The sequence below is a fragment of the Anomaloglossus baeobatrachus genome, chromosome 2 (assembly GCF_048569485.1).
Source record: "Anomaloglossus baeobatrachus isolate aAnoBae1 chromosome 2, aAnoBae1.hap1, whole genome shotgun sequence".
Lineage (NCBI taxonomy): Eukaryota > Metazoa > Chordata > Amphibia > Anura > Aromobatidae > Anomaloglossus > Anomaloglossus baeobatrachus.
Genome location: NC_134354.1, coordinates 112,204,078 through 112,218,262, shown reverse-complemented (window position 1 = coordinate 112,218,262; position 14,185 = coordinate 112,204,078). Strand labels below are relative to the sequence as shown.

General features: G+C 46.2%; 1 protein-coding gene across 1 annotated transcript in view; it reads right to left on the bottom strand.

The window, feature by feature from the left end:
* The window catches only part of HIP1 (huntingtin interacting protein 1), a 269,760-nt gene that overhangs the window by 41,565 nt on the left and 214,010 nt on the right, over positions 1-14,185 (bottom strand). The window contains exons 20-23 of the mRNA XM_075335272.1: positions 11,303-11,392; positions 7,302-7,438; positions 2,439-2,549; positions 874-932 (exon numbers count right to left, since the gene is read on the bottom strand). Of these exons, the coding sequence (XP_075191387.1) occupies positions 874-932; positions 2,439-2,549; positions 7,302-7,438; positions 11,303-11,392 (397 nt within the window). The remainder of the gene's footprint in view (positions 1-873; positions 933-2,438; positions 2,550-7,301; positions 7,439-11,302; positions 11,393-14,185) is intronic.

Below are 14,185 nucleotides of genomic sequence, written 5' to 3'. Positions count from 1 at the left end.
CGCTTTCGGTGTAGTCCCTGCTCCGCGCTCTTCCCATCTATTTCCTGCCTCGGGGCAAGATGGGAAGGAGGCGAAGTGAGGTCAGCAGCAGCGCGCTTGCGCAGAAAGAAGCAGGCCGAGGGGGAAAGCGCGGTCCCGCGATTATGGGCGGTTGCTTAGGAATAAACATCACAGCACCGCCCATAATCTTAACCCTGCGTGCACGTCACCAGCGGTGACGCTGGGCACAGTGCTCATCCCCGAGAGATGGGCACTGGGCATGCGCGGGGATGGCTGGAGCAGTGGGCGGCGTCCAGAAGTATTGAAATCAGCGATGGGGGCGGCATACAGGACCAGGGGGCAGAATAACGGCCATCAGGCAGCCCGCCCCCGTGACGGATTTACAGAATCAGAAGCCAAAAAGGTACAACTTTATAAACACTTTTTTTCGGTCAGAAAGTGGGCACAATCATAACAGGGACCTTTATAGAATGCAGCCCAGGAGCTGCAGAGGGGGAATCTGTTAGGTTTTATGGGACATTTCTGCTGACAGGTTCCCTTTAAGCGCCCTATACACATTACTGAAAATGGTGATATTGGCGGGTTTGGCCGGCAGACTGATGTGTGTGCAGGCATCAGACAATAATGGTTGGGAGAGATGTCAATCAAGCATGTTCGATTGCCGACTGCATATCGCTTTGTTCTCCCGGGGATAAGATCTCGACAGACAAGTCTCATAAAAGTAAATGGGTTCTCCTGTGTATGGGAGTGGCGGCAGGGACTGGCCGAACATTCATATTTCCGGCAGCCATCTAATGTCTATGCCGGCTGTGGTTATCTGCCCCGTCGTTGCCAGGAATGCTAGAGCAATGTGCACAATATGGATTTACTTACTGTTCATTTACTTGTAATTTTAGACCTGTATCATCTGTCCGAGATTTTTTCAGCATTTCCTGTGGGAGAAAAAAATGGTTTATGAGGTTATCACAATTTGATTGAATTTCAGGTGTAGCAGAGTAGTTTCTGCCATTTTTAACCTCATATACTGATAACTACTATTTATCATAGGACAGCAGGTAAACTATCTGCATTACCGTTCATTGTATATAAATCAGCAGTCATATAAAGCCATCAAGCAGATTAGATAGCAGTCAGATGAGAATATGGCCCACTTCTATAGGTACTGTCACACATAACGAGATCACTAGCGAGATCGCAGATGAGTCACCATTTTGGTGACGCAGTAGCGATGCCGTTAGCGATCTCGTTATGTGTTACACTTACCAGCGATCAGGCCCCTGCTGTGAGATCTCTAGTCGTTGCAGAATGGTCCAGGCCATTTTCTTCAGACTATGTCCTGCTGGGCAGGACACATCGCTGTGTTTGACACTGTGTGACAGGGTCACAGTGACTGCTGAGATCGTTATACAGGTCGCTACTGCGACCTGTATTGTTCCTGCATCGCTGGTAAGATCTGACTGTGTGACATCTCACCAGCGACCTCCCAGCGACTTACCTGCGATCCCTATCAGGTCGCATCGTTTTTGGGATCGCTGGTAAGTCTTGTGTGAATGGGCCTTATCTCTCCTGATTCCTTCAGAACAGGATCCTTCTTGTGTTGTGTATGTGAGAACTGTGGCCACATCTATCTCTGACTTATCTCACCACCGAGCCAAAGGATCGGCCGTTAAAGTTCCGATAGAAGGTCCCCGTAAAAATTAAACTTGTCTGTCCCGCTGATATTGGCGGATATGGCTGACCTTATAATAATGTGTGCGGGAGCCAATCGTCTTTCGAGAAGATTAACACAGTTCATCAGCCAGCGAGATGTGCATCACATCACTGCCGATTCATCTACAATAAAGCCCTGGATGGTGTAAGGCACGAGTCTCAAACTCGGCTGAGTATAAGGGCCGCACATAGAAAACATTTTTTTTGGGGGTCCGCATTATTTGCTGTAAGGGAATAGAATGACCATAATCAGAAAACAGCACACGTACATAAAAGGCATGTGAACTAGGCCTTGGTGAAGCACAGATTGTCTACTGCTTGACCAACCGCCACGCACATATCCTGTATTAATACACATATCCTGTGCTACAAATCTAAAGAGGAACGTTTATCAAGGCTGCGGCATCAGTTTTATGCTGTAAAAAAAAGATGCCAACTTTTGCACAAGTCTTTATTGTGCCTAAATGTGAATTTTTTTCAGAAATTTCCTGCTTCTCCTGCTACTTTTGCAATGTTGATAGAAACATCAATGTGGCTAGCGAGGTAAATAGTTGTGAGCCAGATTTACTAGTCATTCCATTTTAGAAAGTCACAATAAAATCTCACTTATCACGACATTGATTGTTATAGCTATAGAAACAATGTGCAACACGTTGAGAAATTTTGCACAAATACTGACAATGCTAAATCTCCCCATCCATCTACATTCCTTCCTTGTGTTTTCTTACCTCAATTCTAGAAGCAGCTGTTTCAACAGCAGCGGCGGTGGCTGCCATCTCCTTCTCCACCAGGTCTCCCAGCTCCTCCTCTTTAATATCAAGTGACGGGGGCCGCAGCTCCTGGACGACAACAGATAACATTACTTGGTTACATTTTTCCATACAAACTGGAATCACCGCACATATGCCGGAGCACCTCTTCCCAGACTGATATTTTTGGGCAGGGCTACACGGTGACAGCAATTTTTAAGGCCGCTTTACACGCTGCGATATCGTTACCGATATCGCTAGCGTGCGTACCCGCCCCTAATATTTGTGCGACAGAGGCAAATCGCTGCCCGTGGCGCACAACATCGCGCGGACCCGTCACACTACTTACCTGTCTAGTGGCGTTGCTGTGACTAGCGAACCGCCTCCTTTCTAAGGGGGCGGTTCGTTCAGCGTCACAGCGACGTCACTAAGCGGCCGCCCAATAGAAGCGAAGGGGCAGAGATGAGCAGGACGTAACATCCCGCACACCTCCCTCCTTCCGCATTGCGGGCGGCCGCAGGTAAAGTGAGGTTCCTCGTTCCTGCGGTCTCACACATAGCGATGTGTGTTGCCGCAGGAGCGACGAACTACATCGCTAGCTGCAGCAGAAGCGATAATCGAGAATAGGGGGGCATGTCACCGATGAGCGATTTTAAACGTTTTTGTGACGATTCAAAATCGCTCATAGGTGTCACACGCAATGACATCGCTAAAGCGGCCGGATGAGCGATGTCGCAGCATGTAAAGCGGCCTTTAGCTAAGTAACTAGGCCAAAGATATCTAGGGACCTGATCTACACCTTGATGGCGTGTGACTACTTTAAGCTGCGCTTGACTATAAAAAAACAGCCAAATTGCAGATAAATCACATGTTGCAAGTTCCACATGACTCATATTGCAGTCTATGCGGCAAAGATGAGCACAACTTGATATAAACAATTAAACAGGGTTGTATTTCTGCAATGGTCGCACTAGGGTTGAGGTCTGTTGCGTGTCACAAAGAGATCCTATTGATTAATGTTAGATGGAATATCACTTTCATTTTCACATCGCCATGGAGCTGTAGTCTTCAGTTCCCCTATACACTTTAGGCAAATGGCGGCTGAAACCACCAATACAGATGGGTTTGGACAATGGTCTACTGCATATTAGGGCCCCCAGATAATTGTAGGGTGAGTTAAAGGGGTTTTGCCACCAACAAAGTTAATTTTAAAGTTCATTTTTAATCAATAGATCTTAGAATAATAATAATTTCCACCAATGGATGTGTTTTAAAAAAATGTTCCTGTGCTGAGATAATCTTATATTCAAGGGTGGCCATAAAATAACCTAAAGTGTTTGGATCCGTGTGTAGACTGACCCAGTGGACAGAATTGGCTGAATATTGGTATGTATGCTAATCAAGGCATGGAGAAACGGAAGGCATCTAAAAGAAAAATCAAATTATACCAAAACTCCCCACCAGGTGTAAAAGTGGCGCTGTACAGTGAGTGAGCAGCCCAAAAACAGTGTACCGTTAATTGGAGATGTCATAATTGTTCCACAGACTACATAACTGTTCATTATGGCCGCCATCATGCATGGTGATCATGTTCATCCTATGCAGAACATGCTCGACACTTGCGTGTAACATGTCTGGTGGGATGTTGCGCACTTCCAAAATGATGTGGTCTTTGAGGTCAGCCAGGCGACATTTCCCCAATAAACACACTCTTTCAAGTGTCCCCGCAACCAGAAATCACAAAGGTTGAGATCGGGCGAACGCGGTGGCCATGCATTATGGAAGGAGCGGCTCAAAATCCTGTCATTGGGAAAATGTGAACGCAGAACGTTGTTCACACGATTTGCGATGTGAGGAGTTGCTCTGTCATGCATGAAGGTGGTCGTCTGAAGACACTACTGCTGTTGGAGTTGCAGAACGACCACTGTTTCCAGCATTGTCTGGTATCTTGCTGCTGTCACAGAACTGGTAGCAACCCCAGTTGGCCTCAATTCTTCGTAAAAGAACGGTCTGAGGATGAATGATGAAGTGAAGCCACACCAAATGGTTACCTTTGGCGAATGCAACGGAACCCCCTCGACTGCATTTGGATTTTTGGAAGCCCATATGCGACAGTTTTGTGTGTTCACCGTTGCATTCAGGTAAAAAAGCGCTTTCTCGCACCACAGAACGTTCCATGGCCAATTGCCTTCCATTTCCACTCTTGCCAGTAACATGAATACAAAAATGTCATGCAGGTATCATTGTCACGAGGAAGAAGTTGTTGATGATGGCTAATTTTGTATGGGTATGCCCGCAAGACCTTTCGGAGAACTTTCCACACTGTGCTGTACGGGAGCCCCAATTGCCTAAAAACACTGCGTGCACTGCTGTTCCCGGTAGGGTTGTTCATGCCCTGTTCCACGACGGCAGTGGCAATGTCCACCACAACCTCTCTGCTTACCGGTTGTCGCCCGCGCCCTGGCTGAACACTCAGTAATACTGTTGCCTCAAAATGTGTCGTCATCTGTCTCAGCAAACTGACAGCCATTAGACTGCTACGTGTCTGAAGGTCTTTCAAATGACTTTCAAATGACGAAAGGCTCTCAGTGCAGCTGTAGCATTCCTGGCATTCTTATAAAACAACCGCACTAACAGCGCACGATTTGGCAAAGAGACAGGCATCTTGCAGACTGAATTGCAAGGCGCGCTCACTGTACAGCGCCACATTTTCACCTGGTGGGTAGTTTTGGTATAAAAACATTTTTAAGATGCCTTCTGTTTCCCCATGCCTTGAATAGCATATATACCAATTTTAAGCCAATTCTGTCCACTGGGTCAGTCAGCACACAGCTCCAAACACCTTAGGTTATTTTATGGCCATCTTGTATATGTCCCTGCTATGCACTGTGTAATGGCCATGTCTGACCGTACAGAGACATGGTCTGATCATACCACAGCTCCTGGGCCGCAATTTACAGATAGCACAGCATGGCATCATAGCTGATTCTTTTTGTGAGGTAAACCATCTCCCTGCCTGTTTTTAAACAATTTTTTACCTCATAGAAAGAATAATTTGTGATCTCGTGCTGTAAGGTGTTCATACACTCTTTTGCATCCTCTCCAGCCCAGTAGATGTGGTATGATCAGACCATGTTCCTGTACTGTCAGACGGCCATTACACAGTACATAGAAGGGACACACAAGATTATCTCAGCACAGGAACATTTCTTTTTTTTAAACACACCCAATTGTAGAAGTTATTATTATGCCAAGATCTATTGATTAAAATTAAGTTTAAAGGTAGTGTCACACATAACGAGATCGTGAGCGAGATCGCAGCTGAGTCACCGTTTGGTGACGTAGTAGCGATCCCGTTAGCGATCTCGTTATGTGTGACATCTACCAGCGATCAGACCCCTGTTGTGAAATCGCTAGTCGTTGCTGAATGGTCCAGGTCATTTTCTTCAAAGGCGACATCCTGCTGGGCAGGACACATCGCTGTGTTTGACGCTGTGTGACAGGGTCACTGTGACTGCTGAGATCGTTATACAGGTCGCTACTGTGACCTGTATCATTCCTGCATCGCTGGTAAGGTCTGACTGTGTGACATCTCACCTGCGACCTCCCAGTGACTTACCTGCGATCCCTATCAGGTCGCATCGTTTCCGGGATCGCTGGTAAGTCGTTGTGTGTGACTGGGCCTTAAGGATCCGTCATGTCTGATTTCAGATTGCTGATCCTTTTGTTCTCTCTGAGATAAGCTGGCAGAGATGTCTGGTGGCAGCATTCTTACAGAGAACACAGGAGCGCCTGGCCAAACAAGTGCTTCTGTGTATGGGAGAGTCAGGGTACCGTCACACTTTAGCGACACAGCAGCGATCCCACCAGCGATCTGACCTGGTCAGGATCGCTGCTGCGTCGCTACATGGTCGCTGGTGAGCTGTCAAACAGGCAGATCTCACCAGCGACCAGTGACCAGCCCCCAGCCATCAACGACGTGCAAGCGACACTGCGCTTGCACGGAGCCGGCGTCTGGAAGCTGCGGACACTGGTAACTAAGGTAAACATCGGGTATGGTTACCTATCTGTAAGATAGCTCATCCATATAAGATTGTTGGTGTTCCAACATCCAGCACCCCCAGCAATCAGCCGTGGTCAGATGTAAACACTAAACATTGCTGCAGCATACAGACCCCACCAGTGACTGCTACATGCTGAATGGAGCTCCATTCATTGTTTGCATCCAGCCAGCTAAAATTGCTAATAACAGTGGGGTGCCAGGTGTCAGACCACCATTGATCTGATAATGACTACCTATTTTAATGATAAGTCATAAACGTTAAAAGTATGGAGAACCCCTTTAAACAGAACGGGCAATGAGACCTGTATAACCACATAGTTTTGCCAGGAATATGGTGATTTCTTCTTCTTCATCACTGCACCCTCTTGAGATTAGCTGATTAGCACCGAAATTCTAAGTTGTTTCTATTCCTTTGCACTCAACAAGGCAAACGCAGCCAAGACAAGAAATTATGTAAATTTCACAATTAACACAAAATATAATTGCAGCCGGGACCTCAAGCTCTTGGCACACAAACTGTGACCAAAGTAGGTCGTGTCACCAGAGGGTCTATGTGTAATCAGACCTGATGACTAACGACTGTGTGGACTATATGCTTAATCAATCTTCCTCGTCTCGCTGGGATCCGATCTATAATTAACACTGTACAAACAGTTAGATAAACTGTCAGGGTGTTTCTCTCCAAAAGGAAGTATTACTAAAACTTACTATTCCGTCTAAACTGCAGATAGGACGGCTGACCATTTAAACAATCAGACACGCCGGCTCGTGTAGGTTACCTGAGCAATGTCAGCAATGATCTTTAGCACGGTAGTAATCTGGCTGCAGTCGGCTCCGCTCTGCGTGGCTTTGTTCTTCAGGGTAGAGAGATAGTTCAGGGCTTCAGTACCACACGTACGACAATTATCAAAGAGCTCTGAGAAGAAAAACATTACAATATAAAAATACTGTTGGGTGAATGACTATTCGAAGTTAAAGGGATTGGCCGGTTCAAACAAGTCCAAATTTAGGTGATAAATTATTGGTGGGGTCCGACCACTAGGACCTGTAATGATCAGCAGAACGGGCAACTTTGATCCCCATTAGGATTGAGTGGCCATGAGCAAGCTCAGTGGCCACTCCATTCATTCCCTATACATCTGCTGAGTGCTGCACTTGACTTTTTCTGACGGCCACATAGAGAATGGATGGAGAGGTAGATGGGCATCCAACTTGCCATATAATTGTGCAACAGGGATAAAGGTTCCCCATAAAGTATAGAACGATAGGACTCCCACCAATAAGCAAGTTATCCTGACGACAGGCAATAACCTATTTTTACTGGACAGTCCCTTTAATAATCATGTGACCATATACTGTGTTGACTTGGGATATTTCTAATGGTCATGATGATAAAGGTACAAAGGACCCAACACAAACCATAACCAGATTTACAATATAATGTATATTTCGGCATTGAACGTTGAGAGATACTATAGAGGATAAATTATGAAATTGTTTGGTCACTGTACGCCCACAAGGGACATGGCCTGTCAGAATATATTGCAGATATGAACAGATTTCATAATTTGCAATGCAACAAGTAAACACAGCGGTATATCCACTGGAAATTTGCAAACTCCTAAGGAAACAAAGAAGGCCAGCTCCGGAATCCCTAGGTGCTGGAGAGATGTGCATGTTGTAGTTTGTGAGCTCTGAAATCTGTATATTCTCTTAAGCCAGCTTTACACCTTACAATTAGGTGTGCGATCTCGTATGCGATGTGACACGCCCAGGTCACATATGCGATTTAATGAGATTGCACGTTGGTCGTTCATTTGCTGTCACACGAGCGTTAGTAGTCTATGTTAAATTGATCAATTTTGTGTGCGATCCTTTAGATCATGTGTTCTGTGACGTATGCATTGGGCACCTTTTTTTTTTTATTTTTATTTATTGACTTGCCAAGCGTGTGTAATGTGTAGGGATGCGTTTTTACTATGTCAGTTGCCATTCAGCTCTGCTACATGGCCGCTGACAGCAGACACAGACAGCCATGTAGCAGAGCTGAATGGCAGATAACAGCAGACACAGACAGAGCCGCACTGTCAGAATGAACTCTGGTGAACCTCACCCGACTTCATTGTCATGCTGCGGCTCTGTCTGTGTCACGTCCTGATTAGCGGTCACCTGTGAAGGACTCACCGGTGACCGCTAATCTCCTAAGTGACTGAAGTTAGCAGCCCTCTCTCATACTCACCGATCCCCGATGCTGCACGGCATTCACACTGCTCCGGCGGCTTTTACTGTTTTGAAAAAGCCGGCCGCCTATTAAACAATCTCGTATTCCCTGCTTTCCCCGCCCACCGGCGCCTATGATTGGTTACAGTGAGACACGCCCCCACGCTGAGTGACAGGTGTCACACTGCACCCAATCACAGCAGCCGGTGGGCGTGTCTATACTGTGTAGTGAAATAAATAATTAAATAATTATAAAAAACGGTGTGCGGTCCCCCCCGATTTTAAAACCAGCCAGATAAAGCCATACGGCTGAAGGCTGGTATTCTCAGGATGGGGAGCTCCACATTATGGGGAGCCCCCCAGCCTAACAATATCAGCCAACAGCCGCCCAGAATTGCCGCATACATTAGATGCGACAGTTCTGGGACTGTACCCGGCTCTTCCCGATTTGCCCTGGTGCGTTGGCAAATCGGGGTAATAAGGAGTTATTGGCAGCCTATAGCTGCCAATAAGTCCTAGATTAATCATGTGAGGCGTCTATGAGACACCCTCCATGATTAATCTGTAAATTACAGTAAATAAACACACACGCCCGAAAAAATCCTTTATTAGAAATAAAAAACACAAACACATTCCCTGGTTCACCACTTTAATCAGCCCCAAAAAGCCCTCCTTGTCCGGCGTAATCCAGGATGATGCAGCGTCGCTTCCAGCTGTGCTGCATGCAGGTGACAGGAGCTGCAGCAGACACAGCCGCTCCGGTCACCTCCAAGCAGCTAATGAAGACAGCCGCGCGATCAGCTGAGCTGTCACCGAGGTTACCCGCTGTCACTGGATCCAGCGGTGGATGCAGCGGTGGCCGCGGGTAAACTCAGTGACAGCTCAGCTGATCGCGCTACTCACCGCCGCTCCGGTCACCTCCACGCAGCAACTGAGGTGAGTAGCGCGATCAGCTGAGCTGTCACTGAGGTTACCTGCGGCCACCGCTGCATCCACCGCTGGATCCAGTGACAGCGGGTAACCTCAGTGACAGCTCAGCTGATCGCACGGCTGTCTTCATTAGCTGCGTGGAGGTGACCGGAGCGGCTGTGTCTGCTGCAGCTCCGGTCACCTCCATGCAGCAGCGCTGGAAGCGACGCTGGACCATCCTGGAGTACGCCGGACATGGAGGGCTTTTTGGGGCTGATTAAAATGGTTAACCAGGGTATATGTGTGTGTTTTTTATTTCTAATAAAGGATTTTTTCGGGCGTGTGTGTTTATTTACTGTAATTTACAGATTAATCATGGAAGGTGTCTCATAGACGCCTGACATGATTAATCTAGGACTTATTGGCAGCTATGGGCTGCCAATAACTCCTTATTACCCCGATTTGCCAACGCACCAGGGCAAATCGGGAAGAGCCGGGTACAGTCCCAGAACTGTCGCATCTAATGTATGCGGCAATTCTGGGCGGCTGCTGACTGATATTGTTAGGCTGGGGGGCTCCCCATAACGTGGAGCTCCCCATCCTGAGAATACCAGCCTTCAGCCGTATGGCTTTATCTGGCTGGTTTTAAAATTAGGGGGGAACCGCACGCCGTTTTTTTTAATTATTTAATTATTTATTTCACTACACAGTATAGACACGCCCACCGGCTGCTGTGATTGGGTGCAGTGTGACACCTGTCACTCAGCGTGGGGGCGTGTCTCACTGTAACCAATCATAGGCGCCAGTGGGCGGGGAAAGCAGGGAATACGAGATTGTTTAATGGGCGGCCGGCTTTTTCAAAACAGTAAAAGCCGCCGGAGTAGTGTGAACGCCGTGCAGAGCCGCGCCGGTGATCGGTGAGTATGAGAGAGGGGGTAAGAGGGTAAGACTGACATGGACAGAGAGAGAGGGACAGAGATAGTGACGGACTGACAGAGATTAGTGAATGACAGACATTGTGAGGCGCTTCAGAACGCAGCTTTTCAGCTGCGCTCTGAAGCAGACCTTTTTTAAGCTGCGGTGCAGAGCGCACACCTGCGCACATAGCCTCAGACATCACAATCGTATGATGGATGTCACACGTTACAATTGACTAGTTTCGTACTACCAAACGTCCAATGTATGAGGAATAAACGACGTGTATGCGATCACCGTATTTGCGTTCAATATCGATCGCACGTAGGTTTCACACGCAAATACGTCACGAACGATGCCGGATGTGCGTCACTTACAACTTGACCCCGACGACGGATTGAAAGATCTATTGAAGTGTGTAAAGCAGGCATTAGAGCTGAGGATGTAGCAGTTCATAAGGTCCGAAATCCGTCGCTGCTCGAAGAGCTGTGGATGTAGTAGTTCGCTAGCTACAAAATCCGTAGGTGCGCAGAGAACTGTGGATGGGGCTTCAGGGAGGCCGTGTGAGGAAATAGGCACCATGTAACCTCACCCAAAATGCTTAGAGCACCTAATTTGCATGTGAACATTAAAAATCTTCTTGTTTAAGGGAAAACATTTTTGAACTAAAAGGTATGGCTCAGATTTTTATGTGGAAATGTGTGGATTACATCAGATGAAACTCGTTATTACTCACTGTCAGACGTCCTCGTCTGGGCTCCTTGCATGATGACATCACTTATTCTGTGTGCAAACTGCACCAGGTTTGGCAACAGGGAATTTACATCTATAAAATGAATAGAATAAGTAGATAAATCTATAAAACATTTAAGATAAATGAAAAAGTCTATGATCACAATAAGAAAAAATTCCAAATGCTAGTCTAAATAGAAGGACCTGAAAATGCACAACCATGATATAATCCAGGAAAGCAGCACTAGATTTTTTTTTTTTCTAGTCATTTACAGCAAGCAGAGATACTTAAAAGAGCAATATATATATATATATATATATATATATATATATATATATATATATATGTATATATATATATATATATATATATATCTGCGCACACACACACAAACACACATACATATATATATATATATATATATATAAAATGTGTTTGTGTGTGTGTGTGTGTGTGTGTGTGTGCGCAGATTATATATATATACACACACATACATACATACACACACATTGTGTGTCTGTGTATATATATTATAGACACATACACTACCGTTCAAAAATTTAGGGTCACTTAGATATTCCCTTATTTTTAAAAGAAAAGCACATTTTTTTTCAATGAAGCTGACATTAAATTAAACAGAAATAAACTCTATACATTATTAATGTGGTAAATGACTATTCTAGCTGCAAACGTCTGGCTTTTAATGTAATATCTACATTAGGTGTATAGAGGCCCATTTCCAACAACCACCGCTCCAGTGTTCTAATGGTACATTGTGTTTGCTAACTGTGTTAGAACGCTAATAGATGTTTAGAAATCCCTTGAAAATCTTTGTGCAAGTTTGTTAGCACAGTTGAATACAGTTTTGCTGATTAGAGAAGCTATAAAACTGGCCTCCTTCCTTTGAGCTAGTTGAAAATCTAGTGCATTTATTGGTTCCATTAAACTCTCAAAATGGCCAGAAAAAGAGAACTTTCATGTGAAACTCGACAGTCTATTCTTGTTCTTAGAAATGAGGGATATTCCATTTGAGAAATTGCCAAGAAACTGAAGATTTCCTACAATGGTGTGTACTTCTCCCTTCAGAGGAGAGCACACACAGGCTCTAACCAGAGTAGAAAGAGAAGTGGGAGGCTCTGCTGTACAACTGAGCAACAAGACGAAGGGAATTTTGTTTACTTACCGTAAATTCCTTTTCTTCTAGCTCCAATTGGGAGACCCAGACAGTGGGTGTATAGCTACTGCCTCTGGAGGCCGCACAAAGAACTACACTTAAAAGTGTAAGGCCCCTCCCCTTCTGGCTATACACCCTCCCGTAGGAGTACGGATTCCTCAGTTTTAGTACCAAAGCAAGAAGGAGGAAAGCCAATAACAGTTTCAAAAACAAATTCAATCCGATAACTAGATCGGAGAACTTAAGAAACAACGTGAACAACATGTGCACCCGAAAAAAACGAAACCCTAAAAACAGATAGGGCGGGTGCTGGGTCTCCCAATTGGAGCTAGAAGAAAAGGAATTTACGGTAAGTAAACAAAATTCCCTTCTTCTTTTTCGCTCCTAATTGGGAGACCCAGACAGTGGGACGTCCAAAAGCAGTCCCTGGGTGGGTAAAAAGATACCACATGAACGGGCTGTCATACAGCCTCTTCCTACAGGTGGGCCACCGCCGCCTGAAGGACCCGTCTACCTAGGCTGGCGTCTGCCGAAGCGTAGGTATGCACTTGATAGTGTTTGGTAAACGTGTGCAGACTCGACCAGGTAGCCGCCTGGCACACTTGCTGAGCCGTAGCCTGATGCCTCAACGCCCAGGACGCACCAACGGCTCTGGTAGAATGGGCCTTCAGTCCAGATGGAATCTGAAGCCCAGCAGAACGGTATGTGTGAAGAATTGGTTCCTTGATCCACCGCGCCAGGGTGGATTTGGAAGCTTGCGATCCTTTATGCTGACCAGCGACTAGGACAAAGAGCGCATCCGAACGGCGTAGAGGCGCCGTGCGAGAAATGTAAATCCTGAGTGCTCTCACCAGGTCCAACAGATGTAAACCCTTTTCAAATTGGTGAACTGGATGCGGACACAAAGATGGCAAAGTGATATCCTGATTGAGATGAAAGGAAGAAACCACCTTGGGAGAAAACTCTGGAATTGGACGCAGTACTACCTTGTCTTGGTGAAACACCAGGAAGGGAGATTTGCAAGATAACGCCGCCAGCTCGGACACTCTTCGAAGAGATGTGACCGCTACAAGAAAAACTACCTTTTGTGAAAGCCGAGAAAGGGGAACCTCTTTCAAGGGCTCGAAAGGCGGCTTTTGAAGAGCAAGGAGAACCTTGTTCAGATCCCAGGGTTCCAATGGCCGTCTGTAAGGAGGAACGATATGACAAACTCCTTGGAGAAACGTGCGTACTTTAGAAAGCTGTGCCAAGCGCTTCTGAAAGAATACGGATAACGCGGAGACTTGACCCTTAAGCGAGCTAAGGGACAAACCTTTTTCCAACCCAGACTGCAGGAAGGAAAGAAAAATTGGCAATGCAAATGGCCAGGGAGAAAACCCTTGAGCCAAGCACCACGCTAAGAATATCTTCCACGTTCTGTGATAGATCTTAGCTGAGGATGGTTTTCTAGCCTGTCTCATTGTGGCAACAACTCCCTGAGATAAACCTGAGGCCGCTAGGATCCAGGACTCAATGGCCACACAGTCAGGTTCAGGGCCGCAGAATTCTGATGGAAAAACGGCCCTTGAGACAGCAGATCTGGACGGTCTGGTAGTGCCCACGGCTGGCCTACCGTGAGATGCCACAGATCCGGGTACCACGACCTTCTTGGCCAATTTGGAGCGACGAGTATGGCTCGCTGGCAGTCGGACTTGATTTTCCGGAGAACTCTG